The 21,146-nt window shown below is 43.9% G+C and overlaps 1 protein-coding gene across 1 annotated transcript in view; it reads right to left on the bottom strand.

Annotated features, from left to right (window-relative positions):
• Window positions 1–503: 503 nt before the first annotated feature.
• The window catches only part of LOC134573201 (uncharacterized), a 159,920-nt gene continuing 139,277 nt past the window's right edge, over window positions 504–21,146 (bottom strand). Inside the window, exons 7-10 of the mRNA XM_063432782.1 lie at window positions 15,966–16,031; window positions 15,762–15,803; window positions 6,126–6,220; window positions 504–647 (exon numbers count right to left, since the gene is read on the bottom strand). Coding sequence (XP_063288852.1) covers window positions 608–647; window positions 6,126–6,220; window positions 15,762–15,803; window positions 15,966–16,031 — 243 coding nt within the window. The 3' untranslated portion in view covers window positions 504–607. The remainder of the gene's footprint in view (window positions 648–6,125; window positions 6,221–15,761; window positions 15,804–15,965; window positions 16,032–21,146) is intronic.

The following is a 21,146-nucleotide window of genomic DNA, read 5'->3' as shown; positions in this document are numbered from 1 at the left end:
CCTTCTTTTGGATAGACAGCAAAAACATAGGTGAGGAAGGCTGAACTTGGTGGACACAGGTCTATTTTCATCTATCTAACTATGTAACTATGTAATATGCATTTGTTTATTTGAATAAACTTTGGGCAACACTAGTGGCTCTTTGCACGTATAGCTTAATTTTTCTTGTTCGTTGGTCTCTTTGTTGTACTGGATGATGAAAACACTGCTGTGTTTTATACCCTTAAGGACACAACTTCTGGAATAAAAGGGAATCATGCTGGAATATTACCATCATGTATCCTTAAGGGGTTAAAGGTAGCAGTAGTGGAACATATTCTAACTTTTACAGGTTCTGCAGTCACCTTCCTCACAATCTTTTTTTGATTACTGTATTTAAGGAGATGGTTCTTTACTGAGCAGAGGGTGCCAATTAATTGTGCCACCTTGAAAAATCCAGACAGCTGTTTGTTTGCCTAGGTCAAAATTCACATCCAAAAAGTCATGAGTCATCAGCGGTCAAGTGACTTATCATGCCAAGTAACAGTCTCCTAATGGCTTTATCCAATTATCCAGATCGCAGTTTTCCACTATAGCAATGGGAAGTAGTGTCTGTAATTATGTAGAACTAGTGAAGTACATGGTGTTTCTTCAAATCTTCTTTTGTCCTGTGGAATTATGAAGAAAACAATGAAATTTAAAAATTTCACCCATTCAGATGAGTTCCTGGAACAACACTTCTTTGGATAACTTTTTTCTCCTTAATCCTGATCTCTTGACCACCCTTCAGGTACTTGTTGCTACCACCATCCACAGCCTCATTACCTCTGCACCCTTTTGGTCCTTTCTTCTTTCTCCACATCCAATCAATAACCATATTCTGCTACTTTCATCTTAAAGAAATAACATGTATTTCCCCCTGACACAAGGTGCAATAAAATTAAGTTTTCATCCACACATTTTTAAAAACTGCAGCCCACTGACTCTTCACCATACACATTTTCAAATTACCCTCTAACAGTCCATAGAGAATGCTGCTTCCAACATTATCTTTCTTGTTCTGCTCACACCTAACAACTTTGCCATTTATTGCACAATCTTCCTTAGGGAAGCACAAATGCTAACCAAGCAGTTTCTCTTACTACAGCACTCTAACTTCACTGTCTGATGTGGAAAGTCTGCTCAAATCAATCCAACTGTTATCTACTGTATGTTATGTTCCGAGTATAGTGAATAGATGTCCTATCTTCTGGATAACTTACACTTGCACTTGTGTATAATTATTGCCCACTTCCTTTAGACTGCAAGCTTGTTTAATCGGTATCTACATCACCAATTTTTTTCCATTCGCTGTACTTTTATTGTCACAATTACTTGTCTTCTCTATGTACCCATTTTACAGTAGCAAGTATTGGCGCTTTAAAAATGGAAATAATAATCAAAGAACATGAATAATAAGGTTAAGTGATTAAAGATACTTTTTTGGGTCCTGTATCACCTGGACATACTCAACACCTGCCTCAGAAGTGAGATCTCTTGGCCTTTAACCGTCATGTCTCCTTTTTGGAGGGGCAGGATGATGCTAATAGACTTAAGTCTTAAGTCTAACATAAGATGGATTAATCATGAGGTTTTCCTTGGTCTCTTTTATTTAGTCCCTCAGTTTCTTTAAAAGGACACTGAAGGCACCCAGACCACTTCAGCTAACTGAAGTGGTCTGGGTGCTGTGTCAATTTTGCACTTAGTGCTGCAATGTAAAACATTGGAGTTCCAGAGAATGTTTACATTGCAGCTCTAAGTCTATCCTCTGTGGCTGTCTAACAGACAACCACTGGGGCGCTTCCAGATTCGTAATGGACGTTTGGTCCGTGATCTGACGCTTGACATCCTCACGGACCTCCAGCATCAGATTTTCCCCATAGGAAAGCATTGAATAAGGTGAGTTATACTTACCTGAACCCAGGCCCGGACTGGCCATCGGGTAAACTGGGCAAATGCCAAGGATCAAAGGATCTCCCCGGCAGGCCCCTTAAGGGCTGGTGCTGCCTGACCTCCCTACCATAGAGGGAGCTCTGTACGGTGGGGAGATCAAAGATCTCTCTCACCAGCCTGCACACTGATGCACAGCCCAGGCCCTGTGCACACGGTCTACATCTGTCAAGGGGTGTAAACCAGATACTTCTTCCACTGGACCACCAGGGAAAATAATTCCTTCCCAGCATCCTCTCGTGCCAAGGATCAAGGTAAGGAAGAGGGATGGGTGAGTAGGTTTTTGTTTTTTGCCCCATGTCGTCCTTCCTCACCCAGAAGTCCCTGCCCCTCCTTCTTTTACACCCTGCCCCTTTCACCCAGAAGCCCCATGTATCTACTCACACCCTGCAGCCCCTGTCTTCCCCTCTCACCCTGCAGCCCTCGCCCTTCTCTCACCCTGCAGCCACTGCCCCACTATTACCCTGCCATCCCTGCCCCCTTTCACCCTGGGACCCCTGTCACAATCTCACCCTGCATCCCCTGCCCCCCTCTTACCTTGCAGCCCTTGTCCTCCTCTCACTCTGCATCCCCTGCCCCCTCTCACCCTGCACCCCCTGTCCCCTCCCACCCAGCAGCCCCTATTCCCCCACCAAGCAGCCCTGTCTTCCTCTATCAGCTTGCAGCCCCATGTCCCCTTCTCATACTCAGCATTCCCTGTCTCCCTGCATTCCCTGTCTCTCTTATACCCTGCATCCTCTGTCTCCCTCTCTCATACCATGCATCCTCTATTTCCCCCTCTAACCCAGAAGCTTCTGTCCCACCACCCAGCACTCCCACCAGGACCCACCTCTCACACAGCAGCCCCTGCCCCCCCCCCACACCTCACCTTGCAGCCCTTGCCCCCTCTCACCTTGCATCCCCATGTCCCCTCTCACACCATGCCCTTCCTCTCACCCAGCAGCCTCTCTCATATCCTGTATCCCCTGTCTCCACCTCTCAACCAGCAGCCCATGCCCCCCCCACCCACAGCCACTGTCCCCACCTGTCACCCAGTAGCTATTGCCCCACCTCTCACCTAGCAGCCCCATGTCCCCTCTCAAACCATGCAGCCCCACGTCGCCTTTCACACCCTGCAGCCCCAATGTCCCCTCCCTACACCCTGCAGCCTCAATGTCTCCTCCCTACATCCTGCAGCCCCATGTCCCTTCTCAACACCCTGCAGCCCCATGTCCCCTCTCACACCATGCAGCCCCATGTCCCCTCTCACACCATGCAGCCCCATGTCGCCATTTCACAACCTGCAGCCACATGTCCCCTTCCTACATCCCTATGTCCCTTCTCAACACCCTGCAGCCTCATGTCCCCTTCCTACACCCTGCAGCCCCATGTCCCCTCTCACACCATGCAGCCCCATGTCCCTTCTCACACCATGCAGCCCCATGTCCCTTCTCACACCCTGCAGCCCCATGTCGCCATTTCACAACCTGCAGCCACATGTCCCCTTCCTACATCCTGCAGCCCTATGTCCCTTCTGAACACCCTGCAGCCTCATGTCCCCTTCCTACACCCTGCAGCCCCATGTCCCCTCTCACACCATGCAGCCCCATGTCCCTTCTCACACCCTGCAGCCCCATGTCCACTCTCACACCATGCAGCCCCATGTTGCCTTTCACACCCTACAGCCCCATGTCCCCTTCCTACATCATGCAGCCCCATGTCCCCTCTCACACCATGCAGCCCCATGTCCCTTCTCACACCCTGCAGCCCCATGTCCCCTTCCTACACCCTGCAGCCCCATGTCCCCTCTCACACCATGCAGCCCATGTCCCCTCTCACACCATGCAGCCCCATGTCCCCTTCCTACATCCTGCAGCCCCATGTCCCTTCTCAACACCCTGCAGCCCCATGTCCCCTTCCTACACCCTGCAGCCCCATGTCCACTCTCACACCATGCAGCCCCATGTCCCTTCTCACACCCTGCAGCCCCATGTCCCCTTCCTACATCCTGCAGCCCCATGTCCCTTCTCAACACCCTGCAGCCCCATGTCCCCTTCCTACACCCTGCAGCCCCATGTCCCCTCTCACACCATGCAGCCCCATGTCCCTTCTCACACCCTGCAGCCCCATGTCCCCTTCCAACACCCTGCAGCCCCATGTCCGCTCTCACACCATGCAGCCCCATGTTGCCTTTCACACCCTGTAGCCCCATGTCCCCTTCCTACATCCTGCAGCCCCATGTCCCCTCTCACACCATGCAACCCCATGTCCCTTCTCACACCCTGCAGCCCCATGTCCCCTTCCTACACCCTGCAGCCCCATGTCCCCTCTCACACCATGCAGCCCCATGTCGCCTTTCACACCCTGCAGCCCTATGTCCCCTTCCTACATCCTGCAGCCCCATGTCCCTTCTCACACCATGCAGCCCCATGTCCCCTTCCTACACCCTGCAGCCCCATGTCCCCTCTCACACCATGCAGCCCCATGTCGCCTTTCACATCCTGCAGCAACATGTCCCCTTCATACACCCTGCAGCCCCATGTCCCATCTCACACCATACAGCCCAATGTCCCCTCTCACACCATGCAGCCCCATGTCGCCTTTCACACCCTGCAGCCCCATGTCCCTTCTCACACCCTGCAGCCCCATGTCCACTCTCACACCATGCAGCCCCATGTTGCCTTTCACACCCTACAGCCCCATGTCCCCTTCCTACATCATGCAGCCCCATGTCCCCTCTCACACCATGCAGCCCCATGTCCCTTCTCACACCCTGCAGCCCCATGTCCCCTTCCTACACCCTGCAGCCCCATGTCCCCTCTCACACCATGCAGCCCATGTCCCCTCTCACACCATGCAGCCCCATGTCCCCTTCCTACATCCTGCAGCCCCATGTCCCTTCTCAACACCCTGCAGCCCCATGTCCCCTTCCTACACCCTGCAGCCCCATGTCCACTCTCACACCATGCAGCCCCATGTCCCTTCTCCCACCCTGCAGCCCCATGTCCCCTTCCTACATCCTGCAGCCCCATGTCCCTTCTCAACACCCTGCAGCCCCATGTCCCCTTCCTACACCCTGCAGCCCCATGTCCCCTCTCACACCATGCAGCCCCATGTCCCTTCTCACACCCTGCAGCCCCATGTCCCCTTCCAACACCCTGCAGCCCCATGTCCGCTCTCACACCATGCAGCCCCATGTTGCCTTTCACACCCTGTAGCCCCATGTCCCCTTCCTACATCCTGCAGCCCCATGTCCCCTCTCACACCATGCAACCCCATGTCCCTTCTCACACCCTGCAGCCCCATGTCCCCTTCCTACACCCTGCAGCCCCATGTCCCCTCTCACACCATGCAGCCCCATGTCGCCTTTCACACCCTGCAGCCCTATGTCCCCTTCCTACATCCTGCAGCCCCATGTCCCTTCTCACACCATGCAGCCCCATGTCCCCTTCCTACACCCTGCAGCCCCATGTCCCCTCTCACACCATGCAGCCCCATGTCGCCTTTCACATCCTGCAGCAACATGTCCCCTTCATACACCCTGCAGCCCCATGTCCCATCTCACACCATACAGCCCAATGTCCCCTCTCACACCATGCAGCCCCATGTCGCCTTTCACACCCTGCAGCCCCATGTCCCCTTCCTACATCCTGCAGCCCCATGTCCCTTCTCAACACCCTGCAGCCCCATGTCCCCGTCCTACACCCTGCAGCCCCATGTCCCCTCTCACACCATGCAGCCTCATGTCCCTTCTCACACCATGCAGCCCCATATACATTCTCACACTCTGCATCTCTTATTCCGCCCTCACACAACAACCCCTATTGAAGACAGCTGGGGGAAATGACAAAACTTGACGTTGGTAGTTCAAGTTTCATCAGACATATAAAAAATACAGTAGTACAGTTGTTCCTAGTGTGTCTTAGTTTATCTTTGACTGAGTTGGAATTACAGTGAAATTTCAACACAGGCAATGTGAGTATTTCATAAACATTTTAGAAATACTCATTTTGGAGGGGGTGGTGACAATGCCACATTACACTTAATTGTGTATTGCTTGAAGCCTATAAAACCTCAGAGACTGTTACTTGTAGGATGATTTTCAGAGTTAGATTATCAGTGGGAAAGGGTGAGGCAAGAAAATGCAACTTAATTTAGAGAGAGTATATTGGTTATACCTGGTTTTCTTGACATCAAAATTCTTGAACTCAGCCTTATTGGTCCCAGTCATTTCCTCCTCCTCTTCTATATTTCTGTTTGAAACCTCAGGAATCTGAAGAACCCACACACAGGAATATACATATAAATTTAACTCAATATTCCTGTTGTACATTGTTCTAACGTTGTGGACTTATTGTATGCATCTACATTTGTATATAATCTCAACAGATAATAGTCAATTGATACTTAAACCAACTAAACAAATCTTACATTTAAAATACAGGTTTGCAACAAGCATATGCAATTGCACAACAAATAATCCCTCTCTGCACTAACCCAATTTGGTCAATAGGGGTCACTATTTGAGTCTCATTATTCCCGAGTGATAAGTACTGTTCTAACCCAGTTGATAAAGCCAGAGTGAGCTAAATTAAAAATTAAAAATAAAACACACAAAAGACTGCACAGTATCATAAGTAGTCCAAAATCTGTGGGTTTACACCAAGACTGAAGTTACAGGATGCAAAACTGGCTGTTCCCTATATTGGCCATTAGCACAAAGGCTAAACAAGCAAGATGTCACGGCACAGCCCGAGCCCTGCAGACAGCAAGGCGTGGCCGCCCCTTCAAGAGACTGAGTTTGAACTCACAGCTCCAGCATCCCAGTCAGGTTTTCTGCCATGACATCCACATGACGTCTTCAGTTTCTGTTTGCATTTTTTCTGCTTCCTGACCCTTTGCCTGGATTAAGCAGCACTGATCCACCTGCAACCCTTTTCCAATTAGGGTCAGCTGCATCTAAATAGCAGGCTGTAAAAGAAAGCCCTTCCCGAAACCGAGGATCTGGTCATTTTGCCTGTTTGGTATTTCCTGCCGGATCTCTGCTTCGCTACTGACTGATTTCCTGGACTCTGACCTCTGCCTGATTTACTGACTTTGTTACTCCACTGCCAGCCCTGACTTCTGCTTCTCGCCTGAACCTGCCTTTGGATTTCCCCTTAATCTGTACTGCGCTTCTGATTTTTGCCTCCTCCCTGTGCCATCTCCTGCAACTGGGCTCCAACTCCTGGTAAACTGTTACATAAGTCCCCAGGTGACTGTTACACAAGACGTTCCTGTTTAATGGCCAGTTGTCGTGCACCAAATACAAAGATACATAAACTAAAGGAAGGGAAAAAGAAAACCTAGTGAGTGCACTAAACGCGCATTTCACCCACTACACCGGGATCATCAGGAGTGCTGGCCTTGCATCCTGTAGCTGCAGGCCTGGTGTGTTATTCAGTTAACCAATAGAGATGTCCCAAACTATTCGCCAGCGAACATAGCTTGTTCACGTTCGTGGCGAACACATGCGATGTGTTGGTCTGCCCCCTATTCGTCATCATTGAGTAAACTTTGACCCGGTACCTCACAGTCAGCACACATATTCCAGCTAATCAGCAGCAGACCCTCCCTCCCAGAATGTGTCTGCTGACTGTGAGGTACCGGGTCAGAGTTTACTCAATGATGACGAATAGGGGGCGGACCAACACATCGCATGTGTTCGCCACGAACGCGAACAAGCTATTTTCGCCACCGAATAGTTCGGGACATCTCTATTAACCAATAGATTTGAGGTGTCTTATGATACTTTTTTTTTTACATTTTGTTAACCAGCTAAGACTGCTTACCACACAGGAATAATAAGACTCAAATAGTGACCCCTAGTAACAGAATCGAGGTAGTGCAGGGAGGAATTATTGTGTAATTACATGTGCATGTTGCAAATTTGTATTTTAAATGTAAGATTTTGTTGACTTAAGTATCAATTAACTATAGCGTTCATTGACATAGATATCTTAAAAAGGTTAGTATGATAGAAACATACGCCATTTTTAAAAGAAGAAACAAAGGATTTTTGACGTACATTCGTTTATGTCTTTTTTAATTTTTTTCCATATTTCTTGTTTTAAAAATCTGGCATAGATAGAGGATTAAATGTCCCATTGTTCACTACCAGTATGGTGCTGCATAATATCTTGATATACAGGTAAAAAAGGGTATGCATGATGATGCAGAGCTTCTGGGCTAACACAATTCAGTACCTGTAGGAACCTCACCAAATGGAATTGTATATTCTTAAGCACATTCATGTGTACAACAACAAATTTGTTTCTATAAATAACATTTTCTTAAAAAAAAAATATATATATATATATATATTTATTTTTTTCCCCCATGAAGGTTGGGGTATGCAGGTGGGGTGGGGTAACAGCTTCAGTTCAACAGACAAACCAACACAAAGGCAGCCTGTAAATATCATCCCTTATTCTTTCAGAGCCCTGATATGATTAGATTCTACTTACCAGTGGATGCTTCTTCACAGAAAGTCGTGTGCAGACTTTTTGCTGCAAAGACAGAGAAGTTTAAAAAAATATTATGTGAATTAGATCCAACTATATACTTCTCCCCAGTCAAACTTCATAGCATAAGAGTGCCTCAAGCAGACCCCATTGCTTGGCCAAGCCCCTACAAAATACAATTCCTGGATAATTTTTATGAAGTCATCAAACTATAGATGAAGGTAGAAAGTGATTTTTGCTTTAAGCACCAAGATCAGTCATGTTGAACATTTCCTATTTACTTTTTCTTTCAGACAGACCTCTCAGGAATAGGGGGGCTAAGATGCGTCAGAATGATTTCTTCCAAGTAAGTCATTTTCACTTACATCTTGACGGGAAAATAATTGACAGAATGGATGTGTGTATGCATGAGGCTGTTTAGTGTATAGATGTATCATAGTTACATAGCTGAAAAGAGACTTGCGTCCATCAAGTTCAGCCTTCCTCACATATGTTTTTGCTGTTGATCCAAAAGAAGGCAAAAAACCTAGTCTGAAGCGCTTCCAATTTTGCAACAAACTAGAAAAAAAATTCCTTCTTGACCCCAAACCAGCAGTCAGATGTATCCTTGGATCAAGCAGCTATAACCCCACTAATTAGAAATTATATCCCTGTATGTTATGTTTTTGCAAGTAGTTATCCAATTGCAGTTTAAACATCTGTATGGACTCTGATAAAACCACCTCTTCAGGCAGAAAAGTCCATATCCTTATTGCTCTTACTGTATAAAAACCTTTTCTTTGCCTTAGATGAAATCTCCTTTCTTCCAGCCTAAATGTGTGACCTTGTGTCCTATGTATAGCACTGTTTATGAATAGATTTCCAGACAATGGTTTGTACTGGCCCCGAATATATTTGTATAGTTATCATATCCCCTCTGAGGCGTCATTTTTCCAAACTAAAAAGATTTAAAATTTTTCTCATACATCATGTATGTATAAGGCAGTGTGTCTGTATGGATGTTTCTATAATGTTGTGTGAATGCATGCGTGACGTTGTATGAGTGTGTATGGGGATATGTACAAGGCTGTGTGAGTATGAGTATGTGTGTGTGTGATAAGGACGTGTAAGTGTGGATGGATTTTTGAATAAGGTAGTGCGAATTTGGTTATGGTGTGTGTAGGGTACAGTGTAAGTTTTAGCATTTGTGTGAGAGTATAAATATATGGCAGTGTGTATACACATGTGTCTCTATTATACAGTGATGACAGTCTTCCTTCTTCTCCGTGTTATGTGCAAATGCAAATATTACAAGTTTTAGAATGAAATGTTGTATTTGTTAAACTGTGCACATTGTCTTTAACCCCTTAAGGACACATGACATGTGTGACATGTCATGATTCCCTTTTATTCCAGAAGTTTGGTCCTTAAGGGGTTAAGAGATATTGCAAACTGACAAGGTGTTAGAAATGGAACATATTGTTTTTCATAACGGTTTCTTTAAGCAATAACCTCTTACCTACCTACAGTGCATATTATGTTTGTGTCATTTTGTCCCAGACGAATTACAATAGCAATAATGCATAAACAAGCTTCAAGGCTATTCTGACTCTTTCAGTACACAATATACTGTGGTAACCTTAAGTAGATAAGGATGTTCAGACTTTAAGATACCATCTTGAACTAAGTCAGGAAAATTTCCATGACATAAACACCCTTTAGTTATGGACTTTTTGTCAAGTTAAGGGAGGTCCTAAAATGAATAAAGTAAAAGAAGTGCGATGTTCGGTCCGCCCCCTATTCGTCATCATTGAGTAAACTTCGACCCTGTACCTCACTAAAATTCTAAATGCAAAACATTGTTATATAGGGGAATATTCACTAAATGCCAAACATTGTTATACAGGGGAATATTCACTAAATGCCAAACATTGTTATACAGGGGAATATTCACTAAATAGCAAACATTGTTATACAGGGGAATATTCACACTCCTCCCCCCGCCCCCACCCGTGAGCGTTGGGTGTGGGCCATAAAAATAATGAGGGGGGACCTACTGTCCTCCCCGCCAGCCTCCACCCCTGCGCGGTGGGTGGGGGCCATAAATCACAATGGGGGGGGACCTACTGTCCTCCCCCCGTCCCCACCCGTGAGCGTTGGGTGGGGGCCATAAAAATAATGAGGGGGTGACCTACTGTCCTCCCCCCGGCCCCCACCCCTGCGCGATGGGTGGGAGCCATAAAAATAATGAGGGGGGACCTACTGTCCTCCCCCCCCGGCGCCCACTCCTGCGCGGTGGGTGGGGGCCATAAATCACAATGGGGGGGATCTACTGTCCTCCCCCCTGCCCCCACCCATGAGCGGTGGGTGGGGGCCCTAAAAAAAACAATAAGGGGGGACCTACTGTCCTCCCCCAGCCCCCACCCCTGAGTGGTGGGTGGGGGCCCTAAATAAAAATCCCCCCCAATCAAAGGTGACTAGGGGCCCCTAGTCACCCACCCCCCCCCACCCCCAAAAAAGTTATCCCCTACCTAACCCCCTTACACTAAAAAATAGTGAGGGGGGAATAAAATAACTAACCTGTAAAGAAAAATTCAACTTACCATTTGACGTCTTCTTTTTTCTAAAATCTTCTTTTTTCAGACCCAAAAAAGGCCAAATAAAAAAGCCATCATACCTGTCGAATTTAAAATAAAATAAAAAAACCCGAGCGCAAAAAAAAAATACAGTCGAAAAAGAAAAAACCTGACGCTAAAAAAATTAATCCATCTTCACCCATGGAGGGCTCCGCGCAGACTGAGCTCTGCAGGGTGGGGGGAGGCTTATAAAGCCTTGACACGCCCTGCAATTATGCGAAGAACACTCTGATTGGCTGGTTTAAGCCAATCAGAGTGCTCTTTGTCATTTTACACAGCGTGGGAAAATTCCAAAGAACTTTCCCACGCTGTGTAAAATGACACAGAGCACTCTGATTGGGTGGCTTGAAATATGTTTCATTGTAACGTGAAGAGACACTGACGAACGCTATGCACCATTATAATTGTGTGTTCCATCAGTGCCTGTACGCACTGCTAATGTCTCTAGTTTAGGAACAACGTGCTGCTAACCATTCGCTCCTGTAAGGTCTCTGATTACAAGGTCCAGTGACTATTCCCTCAGACCTGCTATCTCTTCCCCATAAACCCTCTTCCTGAATCGCTTCAATTTGACAAAGGCCTGCCTCTGGACACTCTCTTTGCTACTTCCTTAAATGTGGATTGCTTTCTTTTTGTTGACTGGACCTAAGGATTAACGTTAACGTCATCTGATTCATTTATTATTCTTGACATCAAATTTAATTGGATTTCATTGCTATAAATCGGACTGATTTTTAGGTACCCACTCAGATTGTATTATTGGATTTTATTATTCTTTTACACTCGCTTTTTTGACAGTCTCCGATTTTTCTGCACATACAGGATAAAGGACTGCTTAGCTGTTCCTTTTTGTTAACATACTTTGTTTTAAAGTGATATACATGTTTGTTTGTTTTTTGTTTTTTTTCATTTTCAAGTAAATTAATCATTCATCATAGAGATTCTAACCTCCTCTTGCTTGACTCCTCTCTCCACTGGATCATAATGTAACTCCCTTTCTTCGGGAATCTAAAAGAAAAGAAAGTTATTTTCAATTCCTTCCAAGTAAGTCATTTTCACTTACAGAATCTTGACAGGAAATTACTTGACAGTATGGATGTGTGTATGCATGAGGCTGTTTAGTGTATAGATGTATCATAGTTTGTCAGGATATTTATATCGGCAGACATTTTGTGCTATGATAGAAATTAAAATGTATATTGTCATAGTCACTCTGAACATAGCAGACTCCATTTTGTTATTTCAAGCCAACAAAAGACACAAGATTTCTATCCTTTCTGTTACACTAACTACTGAGCCAGAGCTAAGAATGTCTTATATAAACAAATAGTGATAAGCAATGAAAGCAGGGGGATGAATATAAGACTGTCTAGATGTAATGGAATAGAATAATTCTAAACCCAGACATTCATGACAGAGAAGATTAAATAATTTAATTTTATTTTCTATATCTTACAAGATCCCATTGTAATTTAGGGGTCACATTTAGTTTATAACTGTCATTTTTAGGAATTATTACAGAATTTGCCGACACAATGTCTGGAAAAAATTCCAAAGAAACATTTGAAATAACAAGTAAATGTAAAATATAGTAACCATAAAGAGAAGACAAATGACGTCGAAATCGTCACCAGGAAAAGTTAACTCTTTCCTGGATAGGAATGTTTAGTTAGGCAAGACTGCCCTCTATAGACCAAATACTTAAATTGCGATCTGGAAGGTAACCACCCCTCTAGTTTTCTATTGGTCTATCAACTAGTGATGAACAGAAAATCTTTCCCTTTAAAAATTAGAACAAAGGGAGGGAGTGGGCAGTCAGGAAGCAGTCGGAGTGAGCAAGTCAGGAAGCAATCAAAGTAAGCAGTCGGGGGCAAAGCAATGAGAAGCAACTAAGAAAGCAAGAAAGAGTCAGGACAAGAAAGAGACCCATGACAAACAAATTCCTGAGACTACCTAAGAGCATATGAAGAGAATATCCACTAAATTGGTAATTATACTGGTTTTATTTAATTAATTTAAATTAATTAATAATATTCTAATAGCATGATATATGACTGGATAAATCACAATCAGATTTCAATATTCAGAAATCTTAGTTAACTAAGGAATATATGGTTATAACCATTCCATTCTGCAAATGGAATTAAGGGTAATTATATATTAATGTGACTTATCACATGTGTTAGCATATCGTTGTATTTATCCAGATGTATTGATTTGCCCTAAAATAGGATAAAATATATTTTTAGGCAAGTTAAAATTCTGCTTATAGAACATGGTAGATTACTCTTATTGGATGGTTCCAGGAAATGACTAATGAACTGGTTTAGATGTTATTTTATTAAAAATTACATGAGAATAGATCTTAAATACCTAGGAGGTCTAACCAGCATTGAAAGGGTTACTTCAGTTGTTAACTGCTAGCTAAAGTTTTATTGCCTTACGCTGCACTCTGTGAAAGAAAGTTTTCTTTGTCTGTGAAGTACCGTCATAAATCTTGTCTTGACAATTGATACTGTGTTAGCTATTGGAACGTCTTTGTTTTAACATTCCATTGTATTGCATACTGATGTTATACTAAATATTCATTGATTATTATCACGCATGTTACTTGTTATTATTTAATTTGTCACAATAAATTATATCTATTTTTAAAACAAATTGTGATTTTATTTGTATGGAATACATTTCACTTACATGATAACAAATCTTTGGGATCTGAGAATTGAAATAGTGGGCAATTCTCAACTGTTTACTATTATTATCCCATAAATATCACCACAAGTTACATAGCTGAAAAGAGACTTGCGTCCATCAAGTTCAGCCTTCATTACACTTGTTTTTGCTGGTAATCCAAAAGAAGGCAAAAAAAACCTAGTCTGAAGCACTTCCAATTTTACAACAAACTAGAAAAAAACTCCTTCTTGACCCCAAACCAGCAGCCAGATATCTCCTTGGATCAAGCAGCTATAACCTCACTAATTGGACATTATAAACCTGTATGTTATGTTTTTGCAAGTATTTATCCAATTGCAGTTTAAACATCTGTAGTGACTCTGACAAAACCACCTCTTCAGGCAGAGAATTCCATATCCTTATTGCTCTTATTGTAAAAAAAAACACCTTTTCTTTGCCTTAGATGAAATCTCCTTTCTTCCAGCCTAAATGTGTAAACTTGTGTCCTATGTATAGCCCTGTTTATGAATAGATTTTCAGATAATGGTTTGTATAATGTTATCATAACCACTCTGAGGCGCAATTTTTCCAAACTAAAGAGATTTATTTTTTTATCATACATCATGTATGTATAAGGCAGTTTGTGTGTCTGTTTGGGTGTATGTATTGGGCAGTGTGTGTGTCTGTATGCATGTATGGATGTATGGATGTTTCTCTAATGTTGTGTGAATGCATGCGTAAAGTTGTATGAGTGTGTGTGTGTGTGTGTGTATGGGGATTTGTACAAGGTTGTGTGAGTATATGAGTGTGTGTATAAGGACATGTAAGAGTGAATTGATTTTTTAATAAGGCAGTGTGAATTTGGTTATGGTGTGGTTAGGGTGTGTAGGGTACAGTGTAAGAATGTTAAGATTTGTGTGAGCGTATAAATATATGGCAGTGTGTATACACATGTGTCTCTATTATACAGTGATAACAGTCTCCCTTCTTCTCCGGATAGAATTAGCACATGTGCAGAAATTCACGTGAATGCGCCAATAAAATGCAATAATCTCCAAATAGAATGTTTCTATAGGAAAGAATTAAACAAATGCTTCCTTGAAGAATCTGTCACTTCCACTTAAAGGAAAATTCAAGCATGATGAATAAGGACGCCCATCTGGCTGCCAGGTTGCTGGCCACTCGGCGTTTCTAATTCAATTCACAGAAAAGATTTATCTTGAATTTGAATTATTTAGGAATTGAGTAAGGGAGACATGCAGTAAACCCCTAATGCACTTTAGCAAGCAAAAGTATTTAAGGGGTCTGGTGGGTCCCTTTCAACAGAGAGGAATGAAGAAGAAGGATGATCAGCCATGAAGACTGATGGTCAATTCGCTAAATACCAAAGTGCAGTAAATTGAAAATTAAATTGTGCAATCTAAAATAGTTTATTTAGAAATACTCTCCAGCTCAGCTGCAGTCACAGCTGAAACCAGAATTTAGCAAATCTGCTTTATTCACAGCAGTTTGGAGTTTAGTGAGTAAACCCTGAGATGATGAAGGTGAACTTACAAATGGGTGCTAAACTATATTAAATATTTCCCTTTTTTATTTGACCCCCATCCTGCTTACCTTTTGGAAGGATCGGGGAAAAAGGGGAGATATGTAGGGAAACTTCCCCACACTCAACTTTCTTCTTCAACACACACATGGTTGATGCAAGTATTTTTGGCTACACGGGCAAGATGCATTTTGCTGCTACCCCGCCCCACAAAAAAAAAGCATCTTAACCTGTGTGTCTCAACTCCCTTTTCAATTACCGTACCCCTTTTCGTGTTTCTTATCCACTCTTTTGAATATCTTATCCCTGTAGTGTATTTTATCGCCCCTTTGTGTGTCCCTTTCTCGTCCCATCACCTGTCTGTCTCTTCCCCCAGCACCTTCATGTTCAACAGATAAACCAACACTAAAAGGCAGCTTGCAAATGTCATCCTAATCTCATTCGTTGAGAGCCCTGCCATGATTAGATTCTACTTACCAATGGATACTTCTCCGTCGAAAGTCGTGTGCGGACTTTTTGCTAAAAAGACAGAAAAGTTTAAAAATATTACTTGCATTTTTTTCATATATACTTCTTTACTCATTTATCTCTTTATCCATCGATTGGCGCAACCTGTGTTTGTGTATTTTCTATAATACCAGAAAACCCTCCTGTCATCTGACCAACCTCTTCATAACTTACCGGCATAGCTGAATCCAAGGAATAGCGTCGTTTAGCTTTTAAACTCTGTGTCACCTTATCTTCTCTCTGTGCACATAGAGGAGAAACAATGTATTATCCGAAAAAGAATTAAAGAAAATTGAGGGTTAATGATGTGGTTATTTGCAGACATTAGTTCAATGAACATTTGAGGATCTTTTTTAAATTAAACCTTTAAAGGGTCTGTGTTTTGCTGCATTTTTCCAATGGCTGCAAAAAAAAGCTCAATATTTTTCAGGGGAAGTCCCATTCAAGTGTACGAGAGTAACACCATACAACGTTGTTTAAAAATATGCAAGATGTTGAGATTAACCTTCAATCATAAACAGGGATTTCCACAGACACTGATCTGCCTCATTCCAAGTACATACTGCTGCCCCTCATCCTACCAATATCACAGTTTGTAGAATCCTCACATACCCACCTGGGCACCTTACCACATATGCAGTTCATCTCCTCATGTTCCCCAGTCTAGCTCTCCACTCACTTCCAACACATTCACATATAACTGACATACTGCCTCATACAATTCAGAGATGTGGAAATTAACATAAAAATGTGTGTAATGTGTCTGTATGCTATGTTTTGCTCCCTTCCTGTATAGAAGGGGATGTGATCTCTGGTGGGGTAAGAGGGACTAAAGCTCTTTGGTAGAGTTAAGCGAACCCGAACTGAAAAGTTCGGGTTCGTACCGAACATTAGGTTTTTTAGACCCCGAACATGGACACATCACTGTATGCTCGGGTTGGAGTTCGGTGTTCGGTGATTTAATGGCGCGTTTTTAAAGGCTGTGGGGCAGCCAATCAACAAGCGTTTGACTTGTGTGCCCTTAGAAGCCATCACAGCCATGCCTACTAATGGCATGGTTGTGATTGGCCAGTGCAGTATGTGACCCAGACTCTATATATAAGCTGGAGTCGCGTAGTGCCACAGGCACACGCGGTCTTATTAGTGTAGGGAGAGGATGCTGCCGCTGATAGGGACAGCTTAGGAAATAATTCTGCAAACTAGTACATTAGTGGGGTGGGGTGCACTTCATATCTGAGAGTCAAATAAAAGCTTCAAATACCGCGGTTACATAAAAGTAATTTTTATTTTGGTTCTAAATAGTACATTCGTGGGGTGCACTTCATATCTGAGGGTCAAATAGAATCGTCAAATACTGCTGTCACATTGCAGTTTTAAAACGTAAACATTTTTGGGTGCTAAAAAGTACATTAGTGGGGTGCACTTCATATCTGAGAGTCAAATAGAAGCGTCTAATAGTGTGCTTACTGCGCAGTTGTAAACATTCTAATTGTTTTGCTGCTAATCTGCTAAATAGTACATTTAGGGGGCCTGCGGTGCACTTCATATCTGAGAGTCCAATAGAAGCGTCAAATAGTGCGCTTACTGCGCACTTGTAAACATTCTAATTGTTTTGCTGCGAATCTGCTGCTTACATTGGAGTTTTAAGAAGTCAATTCTTTTTTTTTGGCGCTAAATAGTATATTTGCGGTGTTCACTTCATATCTGAAAGTCAAATTGAAGTGTAACTTTGATTTGAATTTACTACATTGGTCACTTGTAATATTGTTTCACACCTACAACACTTGTTACACAGATCTAAGTGATAGAAAACATTGGTATTTTCTACACTAGAAACTACCAGATAACAAGCTGCTATATTTAAACCAGTGATCAATAGCTAAGAAGTACTTCAACATAATTGTAACTCTGGGGCAATACCCTCACAAGTCAAACTGAGAGGTCAGTTAATAGGGAAAACTGTTGCCTGGAGGAAATTCTAAAACAATTTCCATATGTCCTTTGCAGACTTAACATGCTGGAAAAACACAGGTGCCAACTGCTGTGGCTTTCTGCAGTGTGCATACCGGCAAGGAGGGCAGGGTTGAGGAGTGGGTGTAAGATGATGTGGAGGATGATGAGGTCCTAGACCCCACATGGAATCAAGGTCATGAGAGTGATGTGTGCAGTTTGGAGGAAGAGGCGCTGTGGCACAGAGGCACCAGCACAGCATAAGAGGGAGCAGGGTGCAAAAGCGGAGCGGCCGTCCCCTAGCGCTCGTCAGCATTTATTAGCTAGAGAATTACTCGTTATCCAAGTAATACATGTTGCGATCAAAGCATCCATAATAGACTTGAGCGAACCCGATCTGCAAAGTTCGGGTTCGTACCAGATTTAACGATCCATTCGTAGTTTCACAGTGAGGTGGGCAGTCCGGTGACCAGGACCCAGACACTGTCAGGATGTGACATTCACTGTAGCGGCTGTGCATGCTTTTGGCATTGTCACCCTGCTGCTGCTCACCTGTCTGTGCTGCAGCGTAACTTCGGCATTCCCGCTCACCGTCTCATGAGACTTTGTGAGCAGCAGCAGGCGATAGTGGAGTTTCAGCTGCAGCACGCATGGGTCAGTGGCTCTGCACCAGACTTCCCTCCAATTGATCAGAGTTAAAGGATTTCAAGTGGACTCATTACAATTACAGGGCCTCTAAAGAGTCCTGTATTGTTATTTGTCATCACTACCTTCCCGCGTCGGGAGTGGGTCATTTGCGTCCCTGCTGCCTTCCTTGCATGTGGTAGCCGTTTCTAAGGGTCCCTGTACGGAATGGAATCCTGATTCCCCATTACCTGTGGTCACCATGGTAGGCGCAGAAACTGGCATCGAAAGTTGATATGAATGACATCTGCATGCAAAGTCGCCGCCACGGGGATGTGCGATTTGCCCGAGGTTCTCTAGAGTCAACAAAGTTCCTGCGCAACTATAATGTCAACAGCTACTCTGCGGAACAGAGCTGTCTTTTTTATATGTCCCAATATTTTGGGGGCTACCCCAATAAAAAAAATATATATATAACAGTGTTGGCTACCTCATCCTCCACGGTCACCTCCTCCTCAACCTATGGGTCACTTAGTATAAACTAGGTACACATTAGCAGAGGCTTGTGAAGGCCTTTTCTCCATGCATCAGGAGTTGAGCATTTCTCCATGCATCAGGACTGCAAGAAATGCACCGCAGGCTGCAAATGTTTATTTTTTTGTATGTCCCAATATTTTGTGGGCCACAATAAAAAAACAAAAAACATTAAAAACAGTGTTGGCTACCTCATCCTCCTCCTCTACCCCCACAGTCACCGCCTCCTCAACCTATGGGCCACTTAGTATAAACTAGGTACACATTAGCAGAGGCTTGTGAATAGACATGTGCAATTTGTTTCGGTCCGAATATGAATTCGGACGAATTTCGGGCAATTCGGACATTCGGGTACTTCCGAATGTCCAAAGTTGCCGAGGTCCCGAAGTTCCGAAATTACCGAATTTCCGAAGCACAGTATTGCCTAAGTACTAATATACTTATCCAGCGAAAGAAGAAGAATATTACATTGTATACAATTTTAAATAAAAAGTATACAAACATAGCCAGGATTCAGCTGTAAGCTGAAGCTGTAAGCATTTGCAACACAACAATTAAGTAACATACATTCATATAAAATGTAAGTTACATAGATAGTCAATGTAATGACAGGGATGAATAAGTAGATAACTCCCTAATTCTCACGGTATTAGGGAGCTATCTACTAAAAGGCTGAAAGATCTGAATTGGTCTTTCAGACAAATTTACTAATACTAAGTAAAAATTACTTGGTATTAGTAAATTATGCCCCTACTCGCTATACCGTGAGCAGGGGGATGTCTATTAAACAGTAGTGATGTCGCGAACATAACATTTTCGGTTTGCGAACGGCGAATGCGATCTGACTCAAAACGTTCCCAAACCGCCATAGACTTCAATGGGCAGGCGAATTTTAAAACCCACAGAGACTCTTTCTGGCCACAATAGTGATGGAAAAGTTGTTTCAAGGGGACTACCACCTGGACTGTGGCATGCCGGAGGGGCATCCATGGCAAAACTCCCATGGAAAATTACACAGTTGATGCAGAGTCTGGTTTTAATCCATAAAGGGCATAAATCACCTAAGATTCCTAAATCACAATGGATATGGATTGACACCTTGACATATGGATTGACACCTGTCCTCAGAGACCCTGATACACACTGACACAGAGCAGAATAGGGACTGTTCCCCCTACATAGGGTCACTTGGCAGATATGGATTGACACCTGTCCTCAGAGACCCTGATACACACTGACACAGAGCAGAATAGGGACTGTTCCCCCTACATAGGGTCACTTGGCAGATATGGATTGACACCTGTCCTCAGGGACCCTGATACACACTGACACAGAGCAGAATAGGGACTGTTCTCCCTACGTAGGGTCACTTGACAGATATGGATTTACACCTGTCCTCAGAGACCCTGATACACACTGACACAGAGCAAAATAGGGACTGTTCCCCCTACATAGGGTCACTTGGCAGATATGGATTGACACCTATCCTAAGGATCCCTGATACACACTGACACAGAGCAGAATAGGGACTGTTCCCCCTACATAGGGTCACTTGGCAGATATGGATTGACACCTGTCCTCAGGGACCCTGATACACACTGACACAGAGCAGAATAGGGACGGTTACCCCTACATAGGATCACTTGGCAGATATGGATTGACACCTGTCCTCAGAGACCCTGATACACACTGATACAGAGCAGAATAGGGACTGTTCCCCCTACACAGGGTCACTTGGCAGATATGGATTGGCACCTGTCCTCAGAGACCCTGATACACACTGACACAGAGCAGAATAGGGACTGTTCCCCTTACATAGGGTCACTTGGCAGATATGGATTGACACATATCCTAAGGATCCCTGATGCACACTGACACAGAGCAGAATAGGGACTGTTCCCCCTACATAGGGTCACTTGGCAGGTATGGATTGACACCTGTCCTCAGGGACCCTGATTCACACTGACACAGAGCGGAATAGGGACTGTTACCCCTGCATAGAGTCACTTGGCAGGTATGGATTGACACCTGTCCTCAGAGACCATGATACACACTGACACAGAGCAGAATAGGGACTGTTCCCCCTACATAGGGTCACTTGACAGATTTGGATTGACACCTGTCCTCAGAGACCCTGATACACACTTACACAGAGCAGAATAGGGAATGTTCCCCCTACATAGGGTCACTTGGCAGGTATGGATTGACATATGTCCTCAGAGAACATGATACACACTGACACAGAGC

The sequence above is a fragment of the Pelobates fuscus genome, chromosome 9 (genome assembly GCF_036172605.1).
Source record: "Pelobates fuscus isolate aPelFus1 chromosome 9, aPelFus1.pri, whole genome shotgun sequence".
In the NCBI taxonomy this organism is placed as follows: domain Eukaryota; kingdom Metazoa; phylum Chordata; class Amphibia; order Anura; family Pelobatidae; genus Pelobates; species Pelobates fuscus.
This window is presented reverse-complemented; position numbering and strand designations above follow the sequence as displayed.